Here is a 27,724-nt window from a genome sequence, read left to right as displayed (position 1 = left end):
GCACCATCTGCCGTGTAATAATAATACTGTAATAATAATAATAATTTTATTATTTAAATGTTGTTGCGTTTAAGGCATAATCTGTAGGCTCTAAGGAGACTGTATCTGTCATTGCATGCAACTGAAACTGTATTATGCTCTCAGCAAAGCAACAGTTTCTTCTCTGTTCTTTTGGCACAATCTCCCGGCACTCTGCACATGCCCCAACTAAGATCCTGGAGAGGGAGGTTAATTGGGAATGAGGGGGGGATGAGCTCAGACCAGCAGAGTCTCTGGTGGCTGAACCAAGAAGGCTCCATCTGAAGGATATTAGGAGCGAAACGAAACCTTGAACACATTTGAAATCTGGCAGCGATGTTGCTGAACCTGAACTTGACATCTGAAAATGAAGTTGCTGGGTTTTTGGTTTTGTTTTGTTCTTAAAGAAGCTGCAAGGAAGCTAGCCATTAAATCTCTCTCTCTCTCTCTCATTGGAACTGATGCTGAGGGCAAATATCCACTAATATTTCTGTTGCTCAACCGGAGTGTGTGTGTGTAAAAAAGGGCAGAAACTGCAGACAGGAAGTGTGATGGCCTGGGATTCGGACTCGGAGGCTGAACCTGTGGGATCCCAGCCTGCACAGGAGTCCCCGCCTCCTGAACCAGCAGAGCCGGGGGTGGGGCCTGAGCCTGAAGGGTCCTCACCTGTGCTGGATCCTCAGGTGCAGGCATCAGCTGAGTCTGCTCTGGCTCCTGTGGTGATGGAAGACCCATTGCCTGCAGGTGCTCCTCTCCCAGCCCTGTCAGGGGAAGCTGAGGTTGCCTCTGGGTCCGGTAACCCTCCAGCCTCTCCTGAGCTGCAGAGGCTCAGGGCAGAGAGGCGGAGGGAACTAGGTTCTCACAGGAGGAGTGCTCGCCTCCAGGCCAGGAGAGGTGAGTCAGCAGAGGATCGGGGCCGCCCTATGCCTCGGGGCAAATAAAAGCCGACCAGTCCCAGGTTGCGGGAGTAACATTGTTGGTTGCCAGTTCCTGATGCGCCCTGGCTCCCTGCTTGCAAGCCTGTTCCTGACTTCACCCAGCTCCCTGCCTTGGACCCAGCTTCAGCTTTGACGGACAGCCTCCATACTGCAACCTTGACCTCAAACTGGACTCGGACCTCGCCTCGCGGTTAGCCCCCGGGACCAGCACAGGAAGCTTTTCATTAAAGGCACAGTGTGGTCCCTTCCAAGTGTTGTGGAACTGCCATCAGCCTCAGCCAGCATTGCTGGCGGTAGAGGTCATTGAATTAGCTACCCTTGCGAGGAACTTTCCAGAAAAACCCTGCTCCTATGACTCGTGCAATTAAGCCAAGCCGTGTGCCAACGACTGACTTTTTTTCTGGAGCGTCAGATGCAAACCTGACATCTGTTTCTTTCAGCCGAGGGTAATAACAGCTCAGATAAGTGGCTAAGAAGACCATGTACAGTAGTGCCTTTTATTTGAAATATTCGTCAAGGCTCCTCTGATCGTTTTTTGTGGGACTCCCAGTGCTTTTTTTTTCTTTCAAAAAATGTTTAGGGGTTCTCTCATTTTCCGACTCATTGAAATACTGCAACTCAGTGAGGCCAAACTTAGACTCACAAAATGTTTAGGGGTATGCGTACCCCTGCGCCCCCCCAAGCACTGGGGGTTTCTCTTGGCCTCAGTGAACAGTCCATGGGGTCACGAAGAGTCGGACACGACTAAACGACTAAACAGCAACATCAATAAGGGACAGCAGCGGGACACGGTGCTGGGATAAGGGAGTTTCCCACCATATAAAGGATGGTTGACAGCTATGCCTTCGTGACGCCGGATGCCTCTGGTCCACCTAGAGATGCTGAATGCAGTCCATGCAGCGCATTGCCGCAGCTCATGTTTGTTATGAAGCGGAGGAGAGATTGCTAAGGAAATGGGAGGCTGCCTTGCCCTCCGTGTTTATGGAAAGACTGAGCTCGGAGGGAAAGAGTTCGGCGCAGTATTGCATTGTTGTTCCCAGGAACGGCTCGAAAATATGTCAGAGATTCCTAGGGCAACGGAGACGGGATTTCCCCGTAACCTCTTCACCCCCGCTTCTCAAACCTCGGCCTTCCTGCCGCACATAGCAACCCAGCGCACACACAAAACCTGTTCCCAGCCTTTCCTGGGAAGAAGCCAAGTTACAGGGAACCAGGCAGAGGGCCTTCTCGGTAGTGGCACCCGCCCTGTGGAACTCCCTCCCACCAGATGTCAAAGAGAACAACAACTACAAAGGCAGCCCTGTTTAGGGAAGCTTTTAATGTTTAATAGGTTATTGTATTTTAGTGTTTTGTTGGAAGCTGCCCAGAGTGGTTGGGGGGACCCAGCCAGATGGGCGGGGTATAAATTATTATTATTATTATTATTATTATTATTATTATTATTATTATTATTATTTCCTTAAGAATGTTAAGGGCTTCCCAAAGGTCATCTGCTCCAGCCCCTGCTGCTAGGAAGAGCCAGGGAGCAATGCGCTTCTCTGGTTTTATTGATTTGTAGAAGTGTCAGCATGCCACAAATTCATGCCATATAGCAGGGGTCAGCAAACTTTTTCAGCTGGGGGCTGGTCCGCTGTCCCTCAGACCTTGTGGGGGCCCAGACTATATTTTGAAGGGGGGGAGAGAATGAATTCCTATGCCCCACAAATAACCCAGAGATGCATTTTAAATAAAAGCACACATTCTACTCAGGTAAAAACCTGCTGATTCCCGGACTATCCGCGGGCCGGATTGAGAAGGCAATTGGGCTGGATCCGGCCCCCCGAGCCTTAGTTTGGCTACCCATGCCATATAGCAAGGCGGTGTATACGTGATAAAACACAATACGCCACAGACACAGTGCAAAACGAGAATCAAAACGACACTTTTGTAAGCTTGTCGACATCAATACTAATAAAAGAGACACATTGTCAGCTTTGCAACATTCTGATTCTGCCCGGCAAAAGCTGTTTCCTTCGTTTTAACCTTTCCCCCCTGAATTTCTGTGTAACTCGAAAACTTGCCTGCTGCATTTGGGGCCGTCTGGAGGAAATCCTAGAATCAGTGCTTTTTTTCCTAAAAAATGTTTAGGGGCACAGTGGTACCTCGGGTTAAGAACTTAATTTGTTCTGGAGGTCCGTTCTTAACCTGAAACTGTTCTTAACCTGAGGTACCACTTTAGCTAATGGGGCCTTGCCGTACGATTTCTGTTCTCATCCTGAAGCAAAGTTCTTAAGCCGAGGTACTATTTCTGGGTTAGCGGAGTCTGTAACCTGAAGCGTATGTAACCCGAGGTACCACTGTACAGGAATGGGTTACTTCCGGGTTTTGGCGCTTTGCACATATGCAGAAGCACCGAATCACAACCTACGCATGCGCAGACACGGGCTGCGGGTTGCAAATGCTGCGGGTTGCGAACGTGCCTCCCTCACGGATCACGTTCGCAACCTGAGCATCCACTGTATATTCTTTGTATATCGTATTGTTGTTTTATTGTTATGACCGATGGATGACGCAAACAAAGATTCATTCATTCTCATTCTCTGAAGTCAAAGAGATAAACATACAACCTTCTGTAGACCACATCACACCGGTCCTGCAATACCTACACTGGCTCCCAGTACGTTTCCAAGCACAATTCAAAGTGTTGGTGCTGACCTTGAAAGCCCTAAACGGCCTCGGTCCACTATACCTGAAGGAGCATCTCCACCCCCATCGTTCTGCCCGGACACTGAGGTCCAGCGCCGAGGGCCTTCTGGCGGTTCCCACCCTGCGAGAAGCCAAGTTACAGGGAACCAGGCAGAGGGCCTTCTTGGTGGTGGCACCCACCCTGTGGAACGCCCTCCCACCAGATATCAAAGAGAAAAACAACTACCAGACTTTTAGAAGACCTCTGAAGGCAGCCCTGTTTAGGGAAGCTTTAAATGTTTAATAGGTTATTGTATTTTAGTGTTTTGTTGGAAGTCGCCCAGAGTGGCTGGGGAAACCCAGGCAGATGGGCAGGGTCTAAATAAATTATTATTATTATTATTATTATTATTATTATTATTATTATTATTATTATTATTATTATTATAAAGCAGCCCTGCGTCGGGACGATTTTAACGTGTCGAGTGGGGTCAGATTTGTGGGGCGCAAATTCACATTATTACAATTATTCTATGGATATTTTAAAAAAAAACCAAGCAAAGTGCTCCTTGCCTCGTTGCTAACCCTTTCCCCCTCCGCCTTTCCTCCCGACAGACAGCAAGGCCATCGTGGACGGGAACCTGAAACTGATTCTGGGCTTGATATGGACCCTGATCCTGCACTATTCCATCTCGATGCCCATGTGGGAAGACGAGGATGAGGAGGATGCCAAGAAGCAGACCCCCAAACAGCGGCTCCTGGGCTGGATCCAAAACAAGGTCCCTCAACTGCCCATCACCAACTTCAACCGCGACTGGCAGGACGGCAAGGCGCTGGGAGCCCTGGTGGACAACTGTGCTCCCGGTAAGTAGGAAAAATAAGCTGCCGGATGGTGACTCTGGGCTTTGGTGTCCTTCATGCCTGGGTCCCTGGATGGACTACAAATCCCATCGTCCAGTGGGCTAAGCTGGCTGTGGACGATGGGAGTTGTAGTCCACCCACACCGGGGGGGACGGGGACAAAGAGCAAAGAATACTACTTAGCTTAGTAATGTCCGTGTCAGCAGCTCTCCAGGGGTTTCAGAGAGGAGATGTTCCCAGTCCTGTGTAATAAACGAAAATCTGCCCTTATTCCCTTATTGGGGACACAAGAGCCCCTATACAGTCCTTTGTAGGTTCTCCATCGGTCGGAGAAAAGAACAGAGGCCAACCAGAGAATATTGAGAAGCAAAGCAGCTTGTAAGCCTGATCTTTATTGATCTGTTGCAACAGGGTGCTCCCCTCACACGCAGGAGAAGGAGGAAGAACACAGAACAAAGGTGTGCCAGCCCTTATATAGACATTTTAAATTGCCCACCCTGGAGTCCAAGACCACCCCCTGAAACATCATACATACATCACAGAAGGGGTGTAGCTCAAGACCACCCCCCAGACACATCATACCTACATCACAGAAAAGGCGGTCTACAACAGAAATCTGAGTGCGTTGTTTACCTCCTGTCTGGCAGGTTACCCATTAATGCTTACTTGATTGGATACCCTGGGGAGCCTGGCCAGTCTTTCGTAATGACAAATACTTAGTTCCTGAGCCAGGTCACAGGCTCACCCTATTCATACACAACCATACCCTCAAGACAGGATTTGTGAAGGAAAAGACAATGGGGAGGCTTTTCCATTTTCCTTTGACTTTGCAGAGAAAACATTTGGTCAGTTTGGGAGCCAAAACGACTAAGCCGCTTCTGGCAAACCAGAGCAGTGCATGGAAACACCGTTTACCTTCCCGCTGGAGCGGTACCTATTTATCTACTTGCACTGGTGTGCTTTTGAACATCTAAGTTGGCAGGAGCAGGGACCGAACAACGGGAGCTCACCCCGTCACGGGGATTCGAACCGCTGACCTTCTGATCTCTGATCGGCAAGTCCTAGGCTCTGTGGTTGAGACCACAGCGCCACCCCATCAAGTGTAACAAAAGAGACATTTACATTTCCCTGTTTCCCAGCCAAGTTCATCACACCCTTTTGTCTTCATCTGGGTTTGTTATTTCTGGAATGGCTACCTGTCTGGCACTCAGGTATCAGGATGCCAGGGATTATCACTCAGGCAGAGGGGCTGCTGAGTAGCTGAGCTCACATGTCTATATGAATTTCTGAAGTTTTCCCTGTGAGTCAGTACATAGAGACATTTATTAGCGAATTCTTACATTTGGTATCGTGCAGCAAAGGCCCTTTGAATAGATAGGAAGAAACTGTGATGAAGTGCTTTGTGGGGACAAATCACAAAAGCCACAAAAGTGATGGTGCTGATTTTGGTAGTGGGCTGCATGTGCATGATATCTGCTGGAGGGGCAACCCCCCCCAACCTATACATAAATTCCTGCAAGACTCCGAATATCCAATACTGTATAGAAAACTATACATAAATTCCTGCAACAGGTTTCAGACTTTCAGAGGCAAGGCTAAAACCTTTGCACCAAGATTGCCGAATTAGGATTATTTATGTTGCAGTCTTGGCTTCCTCCAGCTCTCTGGGACTGCAGCTGCCTAGCACCGGCCGGTTGTTGGGAGTTCTAGTTGGGAGTTGTAGTTCAGAAAAGCTGGAGGGCGCCCGGTTGAGGAAATCCACCTTCTCCCGTGTCTCCTCTTGGGCTGGTTTTGCTATGGAGCTCATCTCCTCTTCCAGGACTCATCAGCCTAAACACTTCTTTCTCGGATTTATGGCTGCTGGGGGCAGGGGGAAGGGAATCTACCCTCCGCTCAGGAAAAGCAAGCCAAATTTGGGCAAACTCAGAGGTCTGGACGGATATGTTGGCACTGGGAGCCCTTGGCTTGTTTGTGGGTTACGTATCTCTCCGTGTAGAGGGGTCTGACGTGGACTGTAGCCTCCTTAATGTTCAGAACTTATCCCCCCCTCCATTTTTATTTTTATTTTTACATCTGTGGAATTAAGGCAAGATTTCTCCGCAGGCAAACCTTGCTTAGCAACATCAGTGTGGCTTTTGACGAGCCACAGATCTATTTTGCTCCATTCAGTGATATTTAACTCAGAGCAAACCCACTGAAATGAATGGACCTAATTTAGTGATGGTGGTCAATTTCAATAGGCCTACTCTGAGTAAAGTCTAGTTTGCTACCCGTCATCAGTGTGGCTTTTGACAAGCTACAGGTCTCATCGCCGCTCATTGACGAGCTACAGGTCTCATCGCCGCAGATACGGCTCAGCCACGCTGCTCACTTGCCATGCGCTGTCGCGCCATGGAGTTGTGGGGCAGAGCTGCGCCCTAAAAATAATAATGAATCATAATAATGAATAATAATGAATAATAATATATGCCGCCCATCTGACTGGCTCGCCATTAGCATGTGCAGCACACGTTTAAAGTGCATGGTTTTGCCCAAAGAATCATGGGAACTGTAGTTAACTAAGGGTGCTTGGAGCCCTGTGAGGAAAACTACAGTTCCCATGATTCTTTGGGACATAGCTGGCAACCTTTCCCTTTTTAAAAGGGAAAATCCCTGATTCCGAACAGGATTCCTCGCAATAAAAGAGAAAAGTTGACAGCTGTGCTTTGGGAGGAAGTTATGTGCTTTCGACAGTAGCAGGCATGGTGAAACTTGGCCACCCAGATGTTTTCGGACTACAATTCCCATCATCCCTGACCACTGGTCCTGTTAGCTAGGGATGATGGGAGTTGTAGTCCCAAAACATCTGGAGGGCCAAGTTTGGCCATGCCTGGCTTAGAGTGTCAGACTAAGACCTGGGAGACCAGGGTTCGAATCCATGCGCAGCCATGAAGTCCAGTGGGGGATCTTGGACTCATCTCCCTGCCTCTTCGGCCGGCCTTTCTCACAGGTTTGTTGTAGGCAATAAATGAGAATGGGGAGAACCACACACGCAGCCTTGATCTCCATGAAGAAAAACATGGGGTATAAATGCCATAAAATTTATGGACATAAATTAATATGTGTGGTGTGGATCTGGCCCAGCTGGCTGTCAAAGAAACTGCAGGGCTAAAGTGGCTGTCTTGTGGAGGTCTACTCAGAAGTAAGCCCCCCAGAGTTCACGGCAGTTTGGCCCCAGGTAAATGGGGCCAAATAGTGGCACTATTACTTCAAGGGAAGTAATAGTGCCACTGTATTCTGCTCTGGTCAGACCTCACCTGGAGTACTGTGTCCAGTTCTGGGCACCACAGTTCAAGAAGGACACTGACAAACTGGAACGTGTCCAGAGGAGGGCAACCAAAATGGTCAAAGGCCTGGAAACGATGCCTTATGAGGAACGGCTAAGGGAGCTGGGCATGTTTAGCCTGGAGAAGAGGAGGTTAAGGGGTGATATGATAGTCATGTTCAAATATATAAAAGGATGTCACATAGATGAGGGAGAAAGGTTGTTTTCTGCTGCTCCAGAGAAGCGGACACGGAGCAATGGATCCAAACTACAAGAAAGAAGATTCCACCTCAACATTAGGAAGAACTTCCTGACAGTAAGAGCTGTTCGACAGTGGAATTTGCTGCCAAGGAGTGTGGTGGAGTCTCCTGCTTTGGAGGACTTTAAGCAGAGGCTTGACAACCATATGTCAGGAGTGCTCTGATGGTGTTTCCTGCTTGGCAGGGGGTTGGACTCGATGGCCCTTGTGGTCTCTTCCAACTCTATGATTCTATGATTCTATGAAATGGGGAGCCTGTTGTCTTTGTCCATGGGGTTTTCTTGGCAGGGATACTGGAGTGGCTTGCCGGTTCCTCCTCCAGGTGGATCACGTTTAGTCAAAACTCTCCACTATGACCTGTCCATCTTGGGTGGCCCTGCATGGCATAGCTCATAGCTTCTCTGAGTTATTCAAGCCCCTTTGCCACGGCAAGGCAGTGATCCATGAAGGGAAGAAGAATTGATGCTTTTGAATTCTGGTGCTGGAGGAGACTCTTGAGAGTCCCATGGACTGCAAGAAGATCAAACCTCTCCATTCTGAAGGAAATCAGCCCTGAGTGCTCACTGGAAGGACAGATTCTGAAGCTGAGGCTCCAAGACTATGGCCACCTCATGACAAGACAAAACTCCCTGGAAAAGACCGTGATGTTGGGGAAGATGGAGGGCACAAGGAGAAGGGGACGACAGAGGACGAGATGGTTGGACAGTGTTCTCGAAGCTACCAGCATGAGTTTGACTAAACAGCGGGAGGCAGTGGAAGACAGGAGTGCCTGGCGTGCTCTGGTCCAGGGGTCACGAAGAGTCGGACACGACTAAACGACTAAACAACAACAACAACAACAAAATGGGGAGCAGGATTGCGGCCACATTAGTGGGACTTACACCTGAGTAGACACTTACAGGATTGTTGCATTCTCAAAGGAGAGGTCCCTTTGCCCGAGAGCAACTCCCCCTCTCTGACAGCCGAAGGCATAGGCGCCGACTCCATGGGGCTTGAGGGGGCTCGAGCCCCCTCAAAAAAATTTTTGGGGGGGCTCAGCCCCCCCAATAATCTCGGGCGGGCGCCCTTCCAGCAGAGCGCCGCCGCCGTCCCCCGCCTCCTCCCAGCCTGCTCCTTCGCCAGCCAGCCAGCCGCGCGCCCTAATCGGAGAGCCCCGGCCAAGGCACTGCCGGAAATCCCGCGAGAACAGGGGAATCCCGACTGGCCACACCTCCCAGCCAGCCAATCGGCTGGCTGGGGGGGCGTGGCTTGCCCTATTTAGGGCCGGAGCCACTTTATTTGCATATTCATGAGCTTATTTATTATTCATGAGCTTTCCCGGGCCCCCCCAATATTTTTTCTAAGTCCGCGTCCCTGGCCGAAGGGACTGATTACATTGACGCTTAAGGGAACAGCACTCCATGCACGGGCAGAGGCACTCTTGTCCTGGACAGATTGCAGGGCCGAATCCTGCTGCTGTTAAAATATTGGCGGGGCTGGGTGCTTTGAGGCGCGATGAGTCCAGGTTCGAATTAAATGGAGATGGGGAGGGGGATATCCACCTGTCCTGTCCCCCCTGAAAGCCTTAAGAGAAGACCCTGCTCCCGAGAGCTTTCGTTTCCTGCCTTGCACGGGGTTGGGCTGGATGACCTCCAGGTGTCCCACCCTCCCACATCAAGGATCATGTGATTCCTTGGCACTTGCATCCTTTGCGAGGTGGGAGGGTTGAGCGATGGACAGCTGAGCACTGGGCCTGCCAAGCCAAGTTGTGCCGGGGAGTTTACCTTAACAGAAGCCGCAGCCAGGCCTTATATGTCAATAGCTTCCCTCTGGGTCTGCCTCCTTCCTTAGTTCTTGGCATACTTTCTCTCCATCTCTGGGGATCCCCCAGGCTGCTGCTCGGCTCTCGCAAATGTTTGGCAATCCATCTCCAGCACAAACCTCTCTGCCCGTCCTCTGCAGTGCTCAAAAAAAGGCCTCTTCCTCTCAGGGCTAGCGTCAAAATTGCTGTGCCCAGAGACTGGCAGAATTGTAGAGTTGGAGGGGGAACCTCAGTGGTCATCCATCCCAACCCAGGCAACGGTGGCAATCTGCTGTTCGGCGCAGCTGCCGTGCGTCACTCCAGAAACAGCCGTGTCTTCCACTGCCTCCCGCAGTTTGGTCAAACTCAGACTGGTAGCTTCGAGAACACTGTCCCACCATCTCGTCCTCTGTCATCCCTTCTCCTTGTGCCCTCCATCTTTCCCAACATCAGGGTCTTTTCCAGGGAGTCTTCTCTTCTCATGAGGTGGCCAAAGTCTTGGAGCCTCAGCTTCAGGATCTGTCCTTCCAGTGAGCACTCAGGGCTGATTTCCTTCAGAATGGAGAGGTTTGATCTTCTTGCAGTCCATAGGACTCTCAAGAGTCTCCTCCAGCACCAGAATTCAAAAGCATCCATTCTTCGGCGATCAGCCTTCTTTGTGGTCCAGCTCTCACTTCCATACATCACTACTGGGAAAACCAGAGCTTTAACTATACAGACCTTTGTTGGCAAGGTGATGTCTCTGCTTTTGAAGATGCTGTCTAGGTTTGTCATCGCTTTTCTCCCAAGAAGCAGGTGTCTTTTAATTTCGTGGCTGCTCTCATCATCTGCAGTGATCATGGAGCCCAAGAAAGTAAAATCTCTCCCTGCCTCCATTTCTTCCCCTTCTGTAGACAAGGATTAAGTGTAAGGTATTGGTTGTGTTTAGAATAGATTTATGAAAGATTTAGAAAACGTATCGATTAGAATATTTGTATGGGAAAAATACGGAATAACAGATACAAATCGGCTTCAAATGTATATTGGAAGTGCAATGTAAGCAATGGAAGACAATCAATGAAGTTTTATTATGGAGATATTTGTAGAATAAATTTGGAAGAAATTCTTCCAATTTTTCTTATTTTTTCTTTTTCTTTTTTCTTCCTCTTTTCTTTTCTGTTCTTTTTTATATATGTGTGCTTATCTGAAAAATATATGTACCTTATTTTTCGCTCTATAACACGCACCCGACCATAACACGCACGTAGTTTTTAGAGGAGGAAAATCCGTAGGCATGCCACCCGTAGGCATTCCCTCCATAACACGCACAGACATTTCCCCTTACTTTTTAGGAGGAAAAAAGTGAGTGTTATGGTGCAAAAAATACGGTATGTATTTTGCTTGCATTTTGTAATTATTATGTTAAATAAAGTTGCGCAACTTAGCAGGGAAGCATCGGGAGGCGACGCCAGGGTGTGTTGGCTCCGCCTCCGATTGGCTCAGGCTCCACCCACTTTTGGACCCCAACCATGGGCCCCTTCTGCTGAGTCTTATCCGGTTCCGTGTCTTATTTCTCCCCTTTGCACTCCCTTCCTTAATCCAGTTCCGGTTCTTCGCGGCAGCCGGGGCGGCTCACGATAAACCCTGGAGTGGATCCAGTTTCTTTCCGGCTGGATCGGGCGATCTGTGCCAAGTGTGGCCACAATGCCCCTATTGTCTCTGGCTCTCCTGGCAGGCGCCCCCAAGGCTGGCGCTGCCCGTCTGACCCTGTCTTTATCTCTCCTTCCCATAGGCCTGTGCCCGGACTGGGAGACCTGGGATCCTAACCAGCCCGTGGAAAACGCCCGGGAGGCTATGCAGCAGGCAGACGACTGGCTGGGAGTGCCCCAGGTACCACCTTGGCAAAAAAACGGGGCATCCGAAGGGCTGGGCTCTCTGGACCAAAGCCACCCTTTCCCCTCTGCCTTTAAAAGTTGTCTGGCAGGCGGTTATCCAACCGGCGAAGCCTCTTTTCGTGCTTCGCCTGGTGACTTTCTGCCTGTTGCGCAACAGGGAAGGGAGCGGCTTTGGCACGCAGGAGGAAAACTGCTAGTGGGGAAGGGATGTTATTCCTCTTCGGCGGAATAACATGGCCTTTTCAGTACTGGCTCCGACTTGGTGGAACGCTCTGTCCCAAGAGACCAGGGCACTGCAGGACTCGACATCTTTCCACAGGGCCTGTTCCGCCTGGCCTTTGGTTCGGGCTCAGTCTGACCCTTATGTTTCTCTCCCCTTATGGTTTTGACTTTTAAAATGAGCCTGCATTTTAAATTGCATTTTAACCTGCATTTTAAATTGTTTTTTTTCTTTTTTCTTATTATGTTTTTACTGAAATTTTATTGGTGTTAGCCGCCCTGAGCCCGGCTCTGGCCAGGGAGGGCGGGGTATAAATAAAATTTATTACTATTATGATTATTATTCCTTCTTCTCCTCGCAGGTGATTGCCCCCGAAGAGATCGTGGACCCCAACGTGGATGAGCATTCGGTCATGACCTACCTGTCTCAGTTTCCCAAAGCCAAGCTGAAGCCAGGGGCTCCCCTGCGCTCCAAGCAACTGAACCCCAAGAAAGCCAAGGCCTACGGCCCAGGTAAGTAGCCCTGGCCAAGCAGTCAAGAGAGCAACGGCCAAGGGAATTAATTGCTCTCTTCTCCACCCAACTCCCGGATGACCAGGAAAAGGCCTGCTCCCATCACTTTAAGAAAGGGATCAATCCAGATCAATCAACCCGAGAAGCCTTCTGTATTCTGGAGCTAAAGCGGGGGCCTCTGGACTCTTATTTCCATTTCATAGAATCGTAGAATGGGACCCCCAAGGGTCATCCATCCCAACCCGCTGCGAGATGCCGGAGTCAGAGCTGTAGAATCCCTGAAAGGAGTAATTCAGCCACTTTACAAATGCAAAGTGAATTAAAGGGCTCTGTTGCCCAAAGGCAAACAAACAAACAAACAAACAAACAAACAAACAAACAAACAAACACTTTGGGTTTACAAATGCAAAGTGAATTAAAAGGCTCTGTTGCCCAAAGGCAAACAAACAAACAAACAAACAAACAAACAAACAAACAAACAAACCCCACTTTAAAATAAAGATTTGATGGGGAAGTTCCGTTGAAAAGCATGGGATGAGTGAATTGCTGAGGCAGGCGTTTAAAGAGCCCGCAAACTAATCTGGATCATAGAATCGTAGAATCATTGAGTGGGATGGGTCCCCCAAAGGTCAAGGAGTCCAACCCCCCCCCCCCCCGAGATGCAGAAATTTCAGCTGAAGCATCCGAATCAGCTCACCGTCTGATTTGATAAGCAGATCAGGCCAAAGGCTTAAACAGAGACCGGGAGAAATCAAAGTTTGCGCAAGCAGATCGGGACGAATCCTTGATCTTTCGTGGAGGAGGGGGTTGGAACGGTTTTATGATTCTATGAGGATTCAGAAAAGGGGAAAATAATAATAATAATTATGAGAACCGGGGAACTGGAAAGAGACGTTGTTCCATCTACTGTATCCCGGCTAACGTATCTGACGTTCCGCACAGGGATCGAGCCCCACGGCAACACGGTGCTGAAACCAGCCCATTTCACAGTGGAAACCATCGAGGCAGGATTGGGAGAGGTGCTGGTCTACATCGAAGACCCTGAAGGCCACACAGAGGAGGTACTGGGCTCTGCAGGCTTCTGCTCTTCTCCTTTTTTAAAAAATACATTTTTATTGTTTTTTTTAACATATCATTTCCAACAATCATTTAACATAATTTCTTACCTTCTACAATATTTTAGACTTGCGTCAACAACCTCTGAAGATTTTCCGTTCTTTATCGCTTGTTCTGCATTTCTTAATTTCTCTATTACTTTTAATGATCATTAACTAAGAATTCTCTTCATGCTCTTTCTTGCAATATTTCAAGGAGTCCTCCTTACAGAACTTCTTGCAGTCCTGCCAGCGTAATCTGTTCGTTACAATTGCTTTTCAAATAGTTCATATATTTACTCCAGTCTTCTAAGAATCTCTGGTCCCACAGGTTTCGAATCCTTCCTGTTAATTTATCTAATTCTGCATAGTCCATTAATTTCATGCCTTATGCTCTTCTCCTTGCCCTCCTGTAAGCCCCTGAGTTTTGTGGGGTCCTGCACCTAATCAAATTGAAATGGGAGGTTCTACGGGCAAAGGACTCTTGCAATACCAAGCAAGGATGGGAAGCATGCACCCCCCCAGCTGTTGCCGGACTACAACTCCCATAATCCTTTGCCATTTCCCACGCCAGAGTCCAGCAACAAATGCAAGGCCCTATATTGCGGGACACCGCAGTAGGGACACGGGCGAGGGTGGGTCTTCCTAGGAAATAATGTCTCCTGCTTTCGTTCCTCGCCCACCCAGGCCAAAGTCGTCGCCAACAACGACAAGAACCGGACGTATTCTGTCTCCTACGTGCCGAAAGTGGCTGGCTTGCATAAGGTGAGATGCCCTCTTCTCCTGTAAGCATGGAATCAGAGAGGTGTAGAGCTGGAAGGGACCCCTGGGGTATAATAATAATAATAATAATAATAATAATAATAATAATAATAATAATAAATTTATACCACACCCATCCATTTGGGTTTCCCCAGCCACTCTGGGAGGCTCCCAACAGATTAAAAGCAGAATAAAGCATCAAACATTAAAAACTTCCCTAAACAGGGCCGCCTTCAGATGTCTTCTAAAAGTCGGATAGTTGTTTATTTCCTTGACATCGTTCCACACGGCGGGTGCCACCACCGAAAAGGCCCTCTGTCTGGTTCCATGTAACCTCACTTCTTGCAGGGAGGGAACCGCCAGAAGGCCCTCGGAGCTGGACCTCAGTGTCCGGGCAGAACGATGGGGGTGGAGACGTTCCTTTAGGTATACAGGACTGAGGCTGTTTAGGGCTTTAAAGCACCAACATTTTGAATTGTGCTTGGAAATGTACTGGGAGCCAATGTAGGTCTTTTGGGACCAGTGTTATGTGGTCTTTGCGGCCGCTCCCAGTCACCAGTCTAGCTGCCGCATTTTTGATTAGTTGCAGTTTCTGGGTCACCTTCAAAGGTAGCCCCACGTAGAGCGCATTGTAGTAGGCTAAGCGGGAGATAAGCAGAGCATCCACCACTCTGGTGAGGCAGTCTGCGGGCAGGGAGGGTCTCATCCTGCGCCCCAAATGGAGCTGGTAGACAGGCGGCCTGGACACAGAACTGACCTGTGCCTCCACAGACAGCTGTGAGTCTAAAATGACTCCCAGGCTGCGCACCTGGTCCTTCAGGGGCACAGTTACCCCATTCAGGACCAGGGAGTCCCCCACACCTGCCTGCCTCCTGTCCCCCAAGAACAGTCCTTCTGTCTTGTCAGGATTCAACCTCAATCTGTTAGCCACCATCCATCCTCCAACTGCCTCCAGACATTCACACAGGACCTTCACCACCATCACTGGTTCTGATTTAGATGTCCAATCCCACACAGTGCAGGGATCTTTCCTTGCAGGAGTGTTGTTCCAAACCTTGATCGTTGTTATGCCCCTTTCTGAGCTTTTGCCAGGGTGTGCCAGTCCAGGCTGCTTCCCTCCCCATACCACAAAAATCACCCTCTTCCCCTCCCTGCTCTCCCTCCCTAGGTCACGGTGCTCTTCGCCGGGCAGAATATCGACAAGAGCCCCTTCGAAGTCAACGTGGGCATGGCGCTGGGCGATGCCAACAAGGTGACGGCCCGGGGCCCAGGCCTGGAGCCCGTGGGCAACGTGGCTCATAAGCCTACCTACTTTGACATCTACACGGCAGGTAAGTGGCCAGGTGGATGCCTCTGAGAAGCCTCCAGGCAGCCCTGCCCGACTAAGTGCCCCCAGTACATCCAAGGTAGACTGCCCCTGAGCGTGGAAGCTCCATGGCTAATTCCCGTCAATGGGCGTTTCTCCCGAGGGTTGCCAGTCTGCTAGCTCTTGACATGAATGTCTCCAAATTTGCCTGTATGATGCCCCACTGCAGGTGGAAGGGAGGGCGCTTTGTCTCCCAGATGGGCGAGAGTGCCAATAATAATAATAATAATAATAATAATAATAATAATAATAATAATAAATATAGTGGTATCTCTGGATTGGAAGCGGGTGGCACTGTGGGTTAAACCACAGAGCTTAGGACTTGCCAATCAGAAGGTCGGTGGTTCGAATCCCCACAATGGGGTGAGCTCCCGTTGCTCGGTCCCAGCTCCTGCCAACCTAGCAGTTCAAAAGCACGTCAAAGTGCAAGTAGATAAATAGGTACCACTCCGGAGGGGAAGGTAAACGGCGTTTCCGTGCACTGCTCTGGTTTGCCAGAAGCGGCTAAGTCATGCTGGCCACATGACCCAGAAGCTGTACGCCGCCTCCCTCGGCCAATAAAGCAAGATGAGTGCCGCAACCCCAGAGTCGGCCACGACTGGACCGAATGGTCAGGGGTCCCTTTACCTTTACCTTTTTACCTCTGGATACGAACGGGATTCATTCTGGAGCCCCGTTTGCACCCAGAAGCGAATGCAACCTGCATCTGCGCCTGTGCAGGTCACGATTTGCTGCTTCCGTGCATGCGCATGATGTCATTTTGACTGTGTATGCGCGAGCGGCGAAACCCGGAAGCAACGCGTCCCGTTACTTCTGGGTCGCCACGGAGAGCGACCCGAAACCGCTCAACCTGAAGCAACTTCAACCCGGGGTATGACTGTAATAATTATTATTTAACAAGATCGTGTGTGTAGCTTGCAAACTTCAGCTCAGCAGGAGATGGATGCAAAGAATAGTTTAGACCAGGCATAGGCAAACTCAGCCCTTCCAGATGTTTTGGGACTACAACTCCCATGATACCTAGCTAACAGGACCAGTGGTCAGGGATGATGGGAGTTGTAGTCCTAAAACATCTGGCGGGCCGAGTCATCCGCTCCTCATTCTCAATTAACCTCCTTCTCCAGGGTCTTTCCCAATGACATCACCAGGGCTCTTCCCTGTGACATCACTCGGGGCGACCCATAGCTCTCAGGTTTGGGCTCTGAGATCTCAGGGTTTGTGGCGCTCCTCACTTGGCAACCCCAATATCCCAGCAGGAACTTCTTCCAGAGCCCTTTGAAGCACGGATCGTGGCCCTTGTCCGGGGAGGGGGGACGGCCGGAAGGGTGTGGAGAGGACCGAGATCTGTGGGAAGGGAGGGGGGCACCCGGCACACGATTCTTCCGACAGCCAGAGTCCTCGAACTGTAAAGTTGGAAGGCGCCCCCAGAGGTCATCCAGCCCAACCCCAATGTGAGGACACGGGTCAAACACTAGATGGAGTGGATGGTGTGTGTGTGAGGGTTGGATCCGGAGCTGTGCCCCTCATGCCGCCTCTGCCCAACAGGTGCGGGGACTGGAGACGTGGGCGTGGTGATTGTGGACCCCCAGGGCCGCCGCGACACTGTGGAGGTGGTATTGGAGGACAAGGGCGACAGTATTTTCCGCTGCACTTATCACCCCGTCCTGGAGGGTCCACACACCCTCTACGTCACCTTTGCAGGGGCTCAGATACCCAAAAGCCCCTTCACCGTCAACATCTCAGAAGGTAAGGCCGCCTAACGCTTCCTTTCCCCTTCCTTCCTTCCTTCCTTCCTTCCTTCCTTCCTTCCTTCCTTCCTTCCTTCCTTCCTTCCTTCCTTCCCCCTTCCACATTTCCATGCCTGTCTTTCGCCTCCAAAATGCCACCCTAATCATTCCCTTAACACTCAACCAGCAGAAAGAAGCCTTTGCGGTCTGAGAGCGGCGAGGCAGCATGGGGTAGTGGTTAGAGCGTTTCGGACTAGGAGCTGGGGAAGACAAGGGTTCAAATCGCTCCCCTCTCCCCTTGGTCAGTGGGTGACCAGTCCCTGCCTCTCAGCCTAAGCTACCCTACTGCACAGGGTTGTTGTGAAAATAGAAAGGGGAAGAGGAGAATTGTGTGTGGGGTGATAAATTAATAAATTAAATCGTCGTCATCAAGGGGAGCCCGTGTGGGATTGATTGTTAGAACGTTGGCTCCACGGAGATCTGGGTTCAAATCTCTGTTCGGGCACGAATATAGTCCATTTTGCACGTTCCTAGGAAGCACGCCTGCGGAAAGGTCTGGAATCTCGCAGCCAGCTCCCCTCTCTTCTTTGCACTGAAAACAGGAATCTGACACGCCAGAAGCTTCCTGACAAGAGCCTTCCCCTGGGCACATAGCTGAGCTCCGTTCTCTAGCCTCTAGCCTTAGTCCTCATTTTCTCACAAGCCCTCCCCCCCCCCCGAACACTGTGTGTTTTAACCTGCAAAACCTTTGCCTTTTTGTATCCTCTTTGGGATCGCCGCACAACAGCCCTCTGAGGTCGGTTCTTAGGCTGCTAGGGCCTGAATTTGACTGAGCTAAATGGGACCTACTTCTGAGCCTTATGGCTTCTGTTGCCATTTTACAGATCTGCAAACTGAGTCCGAAGGACAGTGACTTTCTCAAGGTCTCCCCGCAAGTTAGCAGGCTTGAAAGCTCTTCCCCTCTGAATCCTGGCTATTTGGGGATAGGGTGTGGTTCCTTCCTCAGAGGCAGATGTCTGACTGTTCTGTGCAAGGCTTCCCCTGGGGTGGGGAACTGGATCTCGCCAGTGGGCTGAATCCAGAGCCGGCTCCCCCTTTTGACTCAAAAGTGCCCACCTGTCAATCACCTGATTTCAGGTGATTCAACTTCGGAGGAAGAATGGGGAGTGTACTTTTAACATGCTCTGGGTTCCTCTTTTCCCACTTTTTCAGCCCTGCCTTGAATTAGGGTTGCGGCTGAGAGTTGGCTTTACAGGGGGGTGTGGCTGGGAGGAAAACAGCCTTGCAGGCCATATTAAGATGACCGAGGTTTCTTTATTGAATTTTCTTACACCGCCCTAGACCTGGAGGTCTCAGGCCGGTTCACAGGACAAAATCAAAATATTAAACCCTGGATTCTCCATGCTTGCCGTAGGTAAATGACTAGGAGAGCAGCATTCCCATTACACAGATGGGCAAACTGAGGCGGTCTGTCTGCTTTTGGCGGGGAGGCTTCTAGCTGGGCCTGGGGCTCTCCCTGCTTCCTCACCCCATCAAACGTCACTAACTCATCCTCTCCTTTCTCCTCGGACCCTCCAGCGCCGTTCCCCCCGCCTCCGCCCGGCGTGTCCCCCCTCCAGATCATCCCTCAGTCCGTCCGCACCCCGCCCGCCGACAAGGCCAAGAAAATCCCACCCCCCACCATGCCCAAGCCGCGCAAACCAAGTTAGTAAGAGCAGGCCTGGCAAAGCCTCGCTTGCGCCCGCGCTTCCTGGCATGAGATGGCCCGGCAATGGCATGGAACGGGCAAAGCCACCGTGTCTCGACCACCCAGACTCCTGTTTGGTTTGTTTGGTTGCTTGGTTCGTGGGGTAGGGGGAGAAGCAGACTTCAGCTGCTTTGACTGTTGGCTATACCAGGCTAGAAAGCCTTCCCATATAAAGATGAATGTGCTGCCTGAAATGTTATTTTTATTCCAAACAATCCCGGTAATAAGGGGGTTGGGTTACTTCAAAGAATGGCAAAAAGTAATAACAAAGTGGCGAGGGGAAAAACGAAGAATTAAATATAAATTACTTACAGATACTAAAGAAAGAGGAGGTATTTCTCTGCGAGATTTGAAATTATATTATGAAACATCTTGCCTATGTTGGATAAGGGATTGGATTTTGTTTAAAAAAATACAGCTCTGTTAGATCTGGAAGGATACGAGAAAGCTTCCCCATAACCCTCAAGCAAGGGGTCCCCCCTTCTCAGCTTGGGGGCCCCAGCCCAGCAACTCTGTCAGGCTGACCCCAGTGCCTTCCTCGGGAGTTTTGGGTTCTGCATGGCATCGTGCTGCCTCCAACCAAGCCCTGCCCCGTAGCTGCCCCTTTCCCACGTGCCTGTCGCTTGTGGCATGGACTTGAGGTCGTGCATTTGAGAGATGTGCCTGCACCAAAGGACCGGCATGTTCCACTTTGAGCTGCTGTGTCGCCTGCGAGCCGCAGCCTTTCCCCTAAGCGCCTCTGCGGCTTTCGCCTCCTCTGCCAGTCTAAGGGGCACCCATCCACCATGGGATGTGATCCAGGAGAGACAGTCAAGTACAGCATTCCTTAAAATGCTAGAGAAGACATGCCAGGGAATGTTTGGTCCAGCCAGTCGAAACTTCCTGTTCCTCCTGGCTGGAGCATCCTTCCTTTTGCATGTGATAGAAGGTGGGCGTGACCTTACCTGTCCAGGTAACAAAAGGAAGAGTCACGCAGCACAACTCCCTCTTTTTGACTTCCTTCTTTGTTTGATCAGCTTTCAGCTAGGACTGCTCTGCTAGCTCTCAGCTAGCAGAAGCACTGGGATTATTCTCCCATATGGGGTAGATCCAATGTACATATTTGCAGCTAAGTCTGCCTTCAGGGATCCAACTGTGAACTGATGTGAGTAAACTTCTTTTATCATCTTTGAATAAGATTGTGGCGTCTTTATTCTTTTAAGAGGGATTCAAGGGAACTTAATAGAATAGAATAGAATAGAATAGAATAGAATAGAATAGAATAGAATAGAATAGAATAGAATAGAATTTATTATTTATACCCCGCCCATCTGGCTGGGTTTCCCCAGCCACTCTGGGCGGCTTCCAACAAAATATTAAAATACAGTGGTCTGTTAAACATTAAAAGCTTCCCTAAAGAGAGCTGCCTTCAGATGTCTTCTAAAAGTCTAGTAGTTATTTTTCTCTTTGACATCTGGTGGGAGGGCGTTCCACAGGGCGGGTGCCACTACCGAGAAGGCCCTCTGCCTGGTTCCCTGTAACCTCACTTCTCATAGGGAAGGAACCACCAGAAGGCCCTCGGAGCTGGACCTTAGCCTCCGGGCAGAACGATGGGGGTGAAGACGCTCCTTACCAGGAACGTACAATTCAATCTGAGACAGATTGAACTGTAGAATAGTGAGAGGCTCACACGAGCCTACAACAAGCCATCTGCTGTGCATGTAAAAAGGGGGGATATAAACTCTGCCGAGTAAAGGAACTTGCTAGTGCAAGTTTGGAAGGATATGAATAAACAATATATCCTCTCCTGCCACCCTGAACATGCCCACATCCACCCTCTGACTTCCATCAGCCACTGCCAGCATGGCCAACAATTTGTAAGGTGGGTGGGAGTCCCACAGCGCCTCGGGGCGCGGGGAGACCAGGTTGGCTGTTCCTGCACTAAACCATCATTTCTAATTCATTCCCCTCCATCTTCCCCTCCATCAACCCTCAATGTCCTTCTTTCCCCTATTTCGTACCTGTAAATATCCTTTAAATGTGCTCGCCTGATACAACTGGGGAGAAGGACCCCGAATATGGTCTAGGGCTCGAGGCCATTGATCTTCCAACTGGCCATTACCGGGTCATGGTCCAGATTCTGGAGTCGTTGCAGCACGGTCAGCGTAAGGGCATGTGCTTAAAAAGTTAAGAAATGGGTGCCCGAGTGCATGCTTGGGTTCCAGGTGAGTCCTGGATCGGAAAAGATGGAAGATTACAAAATTAGGCACAAGAGAAGGTGGTTTCAGCGCTTGTGATTCCCTGCAAAGGGGGTTTCTGGGGAATAATAAGGACATTAAAAGAGACTCCTGGGTCAGGCCACCGGCCCACCTAGTCCAATATGCTGTTCTCACAGGGTCAACCAGAAGCCCCAATGCGAAACCCGTGAGCAGGATCTGAACTCAAGACCCCTCTCCCCTTCTGCGATTTTCATTCACTAGGAATTCAGAAGCATAGCCAGCATGTCTAGGAGCCACCAATAGCCCTTTCCTCCATGAATTTGTATAGTCCTCTTTTAAAGCCCTCACAAGTCGGTCACCAACGCTGTGGCAGGGAGTTCCGCAGTTTAACCTTAACCTCCCAGCATTTAGCTTCACTGGATGTCCGTGAGTTCTGATGTTATGAGAGAGGAAGGAAACCTTTTCTCGCTCCCACGATCTCCATGTTTATTTTTACGCACCTCTGTGGTGCCCCCAATTACTCACCTTGTTTCTAAGCTAATCAATTAATCTTTATTACGGTCCAGAGACCCAACAAATCGTTACAAAGCAATGCAGAATTCAGACAGCCTACCTCCAGGTTAAACAAGCATTTTGTTCAGACTTAAAGATAGGGATCATTGGTTCTTGCAACCACCGATAAAAACTTCGCCACTGCTAATGTTCTGGCGTTTGTCCGGTCTTCCAATAGGAACCTGACATAGTGAGACTCTGATTTTCCCGGGAAAGGTACCAGCAAGGGTAATATCAGTTCAGCCCTGGCTTGCTCATCTTTCGCACAGTGCAGCAAAATATGTTTTATGGAATCGATGTCTTGAGCACACGGGCAAAGTCTGTCCTATTAGGGAACTCCTCTCAACCTGCCATCCAACACTGCAGAAGGAAAGACGTTCAGTCTGGCTTTGGTGAAAAGCCTTCGATAATTTGGTACTGTCAGGTTTTTAATGTAAGGTGTTAACTTTAAGACATGCCCATATTGTACTCCTACTGCCAACGGACGACAGACTGCGTGTGATCGAGATCGCAAGTCACTGTGTGTATTATCCCATAATCTTTGCTTTAACGTCTTTAGGGTGCCTTCATAACCCAGGTAATACAGTTGGGGGGCGGGGTGTGACAGACCAATACAGGTGGCTTTTCTAGCCATGGTTTTCTGCCATTTGCGGACAAACTCCTCATTGATCAGGTGTTGGTACAAACCCTTCCCAAGAACAAGCTAAAATGTCCTGTATGCTGCAACCTTTCTCCAGTTCCTGCATCCCATTGATCATTCGGGCTGCCCCTTTCTGAACCGAAACGGCTTGTTTTGTTTTTTTAGTTTCGCTTGCAAAAGTGGGTCAGTGATGACCCCACGGAGCTGTGGGCAGATGACGTAGGGAACCCCTTGTGACTTACGCAGTTTTAAACAAAAGATAGAAAGGGAAACCCATGCCCAATGCCTGAGAAACTCCAGCTAGAGCCATCTAAATAATAATAATAATAATAATAATAATAATAATAATAATAATAATAATAATAATAATTTATTATCCGTACCCCACCCATCTGGCTGGGTTTCCCCAGCCACTCTGGGCGGCTTCCAACAAAAATTAAAAATACGTCAAGATGTCACACATTAAAAACTTCCCTAAACAGGGCTGCCTTCAGATGTTTTCTAAATGTCAGGTAGTTGTTTATCTCTCTGACATCTGATGGGAGGGTGTTCCACAGAGCGGGCGCCACCACCGAGAAGGCCCTCTGTCTTGTTCCCTGTACTTTGCTTCTCGCAGTGGGGGAACCACCAGAAGGCCCTCGGCGCTGGACCTCAGGTGTCCGGCCTGAACAATGGGGGTGGAGACGCTCTTTCAGATATACTGGACCGAGGCTGTTTAGGGCTTTAAAGGTCAGCACCAACACTTTGAATTGTGCTCAGAAACGTACTGGGAGCCAGTGTAGGTCTTTTAAGACCGGTGTTATGTGGTCTCGGCGGCCGCCCCCAGTCACCATTCTAGCTGCCGCATTCTGGAAAGGGGTTCCCTTTTTCGGAGTGCATAGCTGGAGCTTCAATTGGGCCAGATCTCTTCCGCTGCCGACCCTTCTGCTTGTCTTGCTCGCGAGTCGCTGCATGGAGGGTCTCTTTCGAGCTGACCCGGCCCTGGGTGTGGACATGTCTGTTCGGGTGGCCTCTTACCCATAGCACCTGGGCGTCGTCGCGGTGCTTGGCTGGCCCCGGGTACCTTGGCAACATTTTGTGTGTGGCAGGCGTGTGGCGCTCTTTGCGGGCCCTGCCTGCCGGATCCCAGCCCTCTCGGAGAGCGTGGCTGCGGATCTGACGAAGCCAGGAGCGTGGGGAGTGAACTGTGTGGCCTGATCCTGCTAACCCATGCCTTTTCTCTCTTCCTCTGCAGCGTGCAGCCCCAATGCCTGCCGGGCTATGGGTCGTGGGCTCCAGCCCAAGGGGGTGCGAGTGAAGGAGGTGGCTGATTTCAAGGTGTACACTAAAGGCGCTGGCACCGGGGAGCTGAAAGTCGTGGTCAAGGGACCAAGTAAGTGCTGGGAAATCCGCCCCAATCGAGGCTGGCGCTACCCTTTCTTTTCAGATTACCATATTTTCGCTCCATAAGATGCACCTGACCATAGTTTTTAGAGGAGGAAAACAAGAAAAAAAATATTCTGAACGAAACAGCGGCTATATGATTTTTGTGGTTCATGCTGTGGCCATGTGATTTGACGGCGAGTTTGGGTTCGCCCAATACAAAAATCCTGAGGATCCATGTGGATCCGTGCTTTCTAACCATGTTTTTGCGCCGTTGCGGCCCCACGAAACAGTGGATGTGTGGTTTTTTTTGGGTGCAGGCTGTAGCCATGGACATGCTATGTGATCTGATGGTGAACTTGGGGTGACCCAATGCAAAAATCCTGAGGATCCATGTGGATCCGTGATTTGTAACCATGTTTTAAGTGGGGAGGGCAGGAAAAGCACTGAAGGGACAAGGAGCATGCGTGGGGTGTGTGGAGAAGGAGCTTTCCAGCGAGGTGAGCGGGGAGGAGGGAGGGAAAGAGAGCACGCTCGCTTTAAAGCAACCAACCAGACAGGAGCCGCTTACACCCATGTAAGCGGCTCCTTTGCCGCTTTGCTGTTTCAAAGTGAGCCACGGAGGAGGGAAGGAAGGGGAACCATGGATCCTCTGCTCGCGACTGCAGCAGATCCCCCCACCATCCGTAGGCATTCGCTCCATAACACGCACAGACATTTCCCCTTACTTTCTAGGAGGAAAAAAGTGCGTCTTATGGAGGGAAAAATACGGAAATTTATTTGATTTTTACATATTAACATGTACAGTGGACGCTCAGGTTGCGAACGTGATCCAATCGAGCCAACCAATCGCTCGATTGGCTGGGCACTTTGTACATGCCCAGGTTCCCGTGTCCCTGCCATTCACATCTTTGCTCCCGCCCCTTTTTCGCAGAAGGCACTGAGGAGCCGGTGAAGGTTCGGGACGTTGGCGACGGGGTGTACGAATGCGACTACTACCCGACTGTCCCCGGGAAATACGTGGTGTCCATCACATGGGGCGGCTATGCCATCCCGAGAAGGTAAGAAAAACGCCGTGTTGGGCAGGGCACGATCCTGTGCGTGCAGAAACGGTGCCAGAGGCGAGCGGAATTTACACTCTTGAGAATCTCGGCTGCCTTTCTTTCTCAAAGCAAGCTTCTATCCTCATCAATGTGAAAATATTTGGCTGATTAATATTCCGCAGCCTGATTAGTACTATAGTACTATAATGTGTTTGCTTAGGGTTATGGTTTTGTTGGTTCTGTTCTAGCTATTTATTTGTGCTTTATTTTGTTTTTTTATATTGTGACTCACCCTGAGATGATCTTCTTCTTCTTCTCCTTCTTCTTCTTGATACAGCAAGAAAAGAAAAAAGTGAAAACACAAATACAAAATTACACACAGGAATAACAATAGCTACTGAATTTTCTTAACAGTGAGACATAAAGTGGTCTTAACACTAAAGACCGAACCTCCTGTCTGTTCCATATTTCGATTTCATATAACTTATTGCCAATACACACTTTTATCAGAATTAAACTTTTTCTTAATATATCTTAATTTTTATATCTGGCTTTCAACTGTTACTAAAGTTCCTCGAATGCTGCAACCGAGTTTAAACTACTATATTTATATTTCAAATATTCTTTGAAAACCTCCCATTTTCAAACAAATTCCTGAGATCTTTTGATGAAGGGCAGTATACAACAACATTTCCTTGAAAAGGGAAATGTCTAGTGAACTCTCTGCAGCCCAGGAGGCCTAGATAGTGCTCAACTCTACAATTCCATGGGTGTTCTATGAATTCTGCAAAATGAGAAAAAACTTTTGCACGTGTTTTTATGGAACAAAACTCAATTTGAGTTTCCTTTAGGGCACTCGTGGATTCTAGTGTGGCTGGTTCCAGCTTTCAAGACAGGCTCCCAGTCTTGGTGTGGCATGGACTTTTTAGATTATTATTATTCAACATTAATACATACATATTACGAATATACAAACAGACATACATTTCATACAATCCTTAAAAATATTCATACATACCCACACTCAATCCCACACATACTTCCTTTTCCCACTACCACCCCTCACCCCACCCTTGTGTTAGACTTCCAATCTACTCAATTGCAATTTCTTTCCACTTCTATTACTTTCTTTCACACACTTTTAAACCAACTTTCTCCTTCTTTTTCTCTTACACATTGTTATCCATCTTATTTAGTATTTCAGTATTCATAACGGAACTTATTTATTCTAACAGTTCTGATTTTTCAATATGATTTTGCAAATATCCTTTAAACACCTTCCAGTTCTTGTCTATCTTCTCTTTTGAGATCCTTCCGATTTCTCCCGTTGTTTTGGATATATTGTAATACACCAATAATTTGGCAAGCTACTCTATTTTTGTCAGTATTATACCACTTTTCCAATTTTTCACAATCAATAGCCTTGCGGTTACTGTTGCGTATAAATATAATGTCTTGTCCTCTTCCTTTAGACTTCCTGGCACTATTCCCAATAGAATATATAATAATAATAATTTATTATTTATACCCCGCCCATCTGGCTGAGTTTCCCAGCCACTCTGGGCGGCTCCCAATCGAGTGTTAAAAACAATACAGCATTAAATATTAAAAACTTCCCTAAACAGGGCTGCCTTCAGATGTCTTTTAAAGATAGGATAGCTGCTTATTTCCTTCACATCTGGTGGGAGGGTGTTCCACAGGGAAGGCGCCACTACCGAGAAGGCCCTCTGCCTGGTTCCCTGTAACCTCACTTCTCGCAATGAGGGAACCACCAGAAGGCCCTCGGTGCTGGACCTCAGTGTCCGGGCAGAACAATGAGGGTGGAGACGCTCCTTCAGGTATACAGGACTGAGGCCGTTTAGGGCTATAAAGGTCAGCACCAACACTTTGAATTGTGCTCGGAAACGTACTGGGAGCCAGTGTAGGTCTTTCAGGACCGGTGTTATGTGGTCTCGGCGGCCGCTCCCAGTCACCAGTCCAGCTGCCACATTCTGGATTAATTGCAGTTTCCGGGTCACCTTCAAAGGTAGCCCCACATAGAGCGCATTGCAGTAATCCAAGCGGGAGATAACCAGAGCATGGACCAGTCTGGCGAGACAGTTTGCGGGCAGGGAGGGTCTCATCCTGCATACCAGATGGAGCTGGTAAACAGCCGCCCTGGACACAGAATTGACCTGCCCCTCCATGGACAGCTGTGAGTCCAAAATGACTCCCAGGCTGCGCACCTGGTCCTTCAGGGGCACAGTTGCCCCATTCAGGACCAGGGAATCCTCCACACCCGCCCGCCCCCTGTCCCCCCAAAACAGTACTTCTGTCTTGTCAGGATTCAACCTCAATCTATTAGCCGCCATCCATCCTCCAACCGCCTCCAGACACTCACACACAACCCTCACTGCCTTCACCTTCTGATGTTTTCCTAAATGAATATCTAAACATTTTTTCCCATTTCATTATGCATTGTTTCCCAACATTGTTTGATGTTTAAACAGTTCCACCATATATGCCTCAGGTACCTTTTTCTGTTCTGCATTGTCATGGCATGGACTTAACTGTTTTTCTTTCCTGTCCCCTCCAGTCCCTTTGAGGTGCTGGTGGGCCCAGAGGCTGGAGCGCAGAAGGTCAGGGCCTGGGGCCCTGGCTTGGAGACTGGCGTGGTGGGCAAGTCGGCAGATTTCGTTGTTGAGGCAATTGGCACAGAAGTGGGCACCCTTGGTAAGTCACAGCGGGGGCAAGGTGGCTTAGGCTGGATGCGGTTGGGGGGGCATTTCTCAGTTTTGTTTTGTTTTGTTATTTTTTTTTAGTAA

General features: G+C 49.3%; 1 protein-coding gene across 6 annotated transcripts in view; it reads left to right on the top strand.

Annotated features, from left to right (window-relative positions):
• Nucleotides 1-27,724, top strand: part of FLNC (filamin C) — a 127,646-nt gene that overhangs the window by 37,346 nt on the left and 62,576 nt on the right. For 3 of the 6 annotated variants that reach the window (XM_081209702.1, XM_081209698.1, XM_081209699.1), the window contains exons 2-12: nucleotides 4,236-4,484; nucleotides 11,595-11,692; nucleotides 12,279-12,429; nucleotides 13,372-13,490; nucleotides 14,211-14,288; nucleotides 15,454-15,616; nucleotides 17,197-17,397; nucleotides 18,957-19,082; nucleotides 23,750-23,887; nucleotides 24,812-24,938; nucleotides 27,496-27,632. In XM_081209702.1, coding sequence (XP_081065828.1) covers nucleotides 4,236-4,484; nucleotides 11,595-11,692; nucleotides 12,279-12,429; nucleotides 13,372-13,490; nucleotides 14,211-14,288; nucleotides 15,454-15,616; nucleotides 17,197-17,397; nucleotides 18,957-19,082; nucleotides 23,750-23,887; nucleotides 24,812-24,938; nucleotides 27,496-27,632 — 1,587 coding nt within the window. The remainder of the gene's footprint in view (nucleotides 1-4,235; nucleotides 4,485-11,594; nucleotides 11,693-12,278; nucleotides 12,430-13,371; nucleotides 13,491-14,210; nucleotides 14,289-15,453; nucleotides 15,617-17,196; nucleotides 17,398-18,956; nucleotides 19,083-23,749; nucleotides 23,888-24,811; nucleotides 24,939-27,495; nucleotides 27,633-27,724) is intronic. The other 3 variants (XM_081209703.1, XM_081209701.1, XM_081209700.1) reach the window with 1 other exon arrangement.

This window comes from Podarcis bocagei (assembly GCF_964188305.1).
Source record: "Podarcis bocagei genome assembly, chromosome: 10".
Lineage (NCBI taxonomy): Eukaryota > Metazoa > Chordata > Lepidosauria > Squamata > Lacertidae > Podarcis > Podarcis bocagei.
This window is presented reverse-complemented; position numbering and strand designations above follow the sequence as displayed.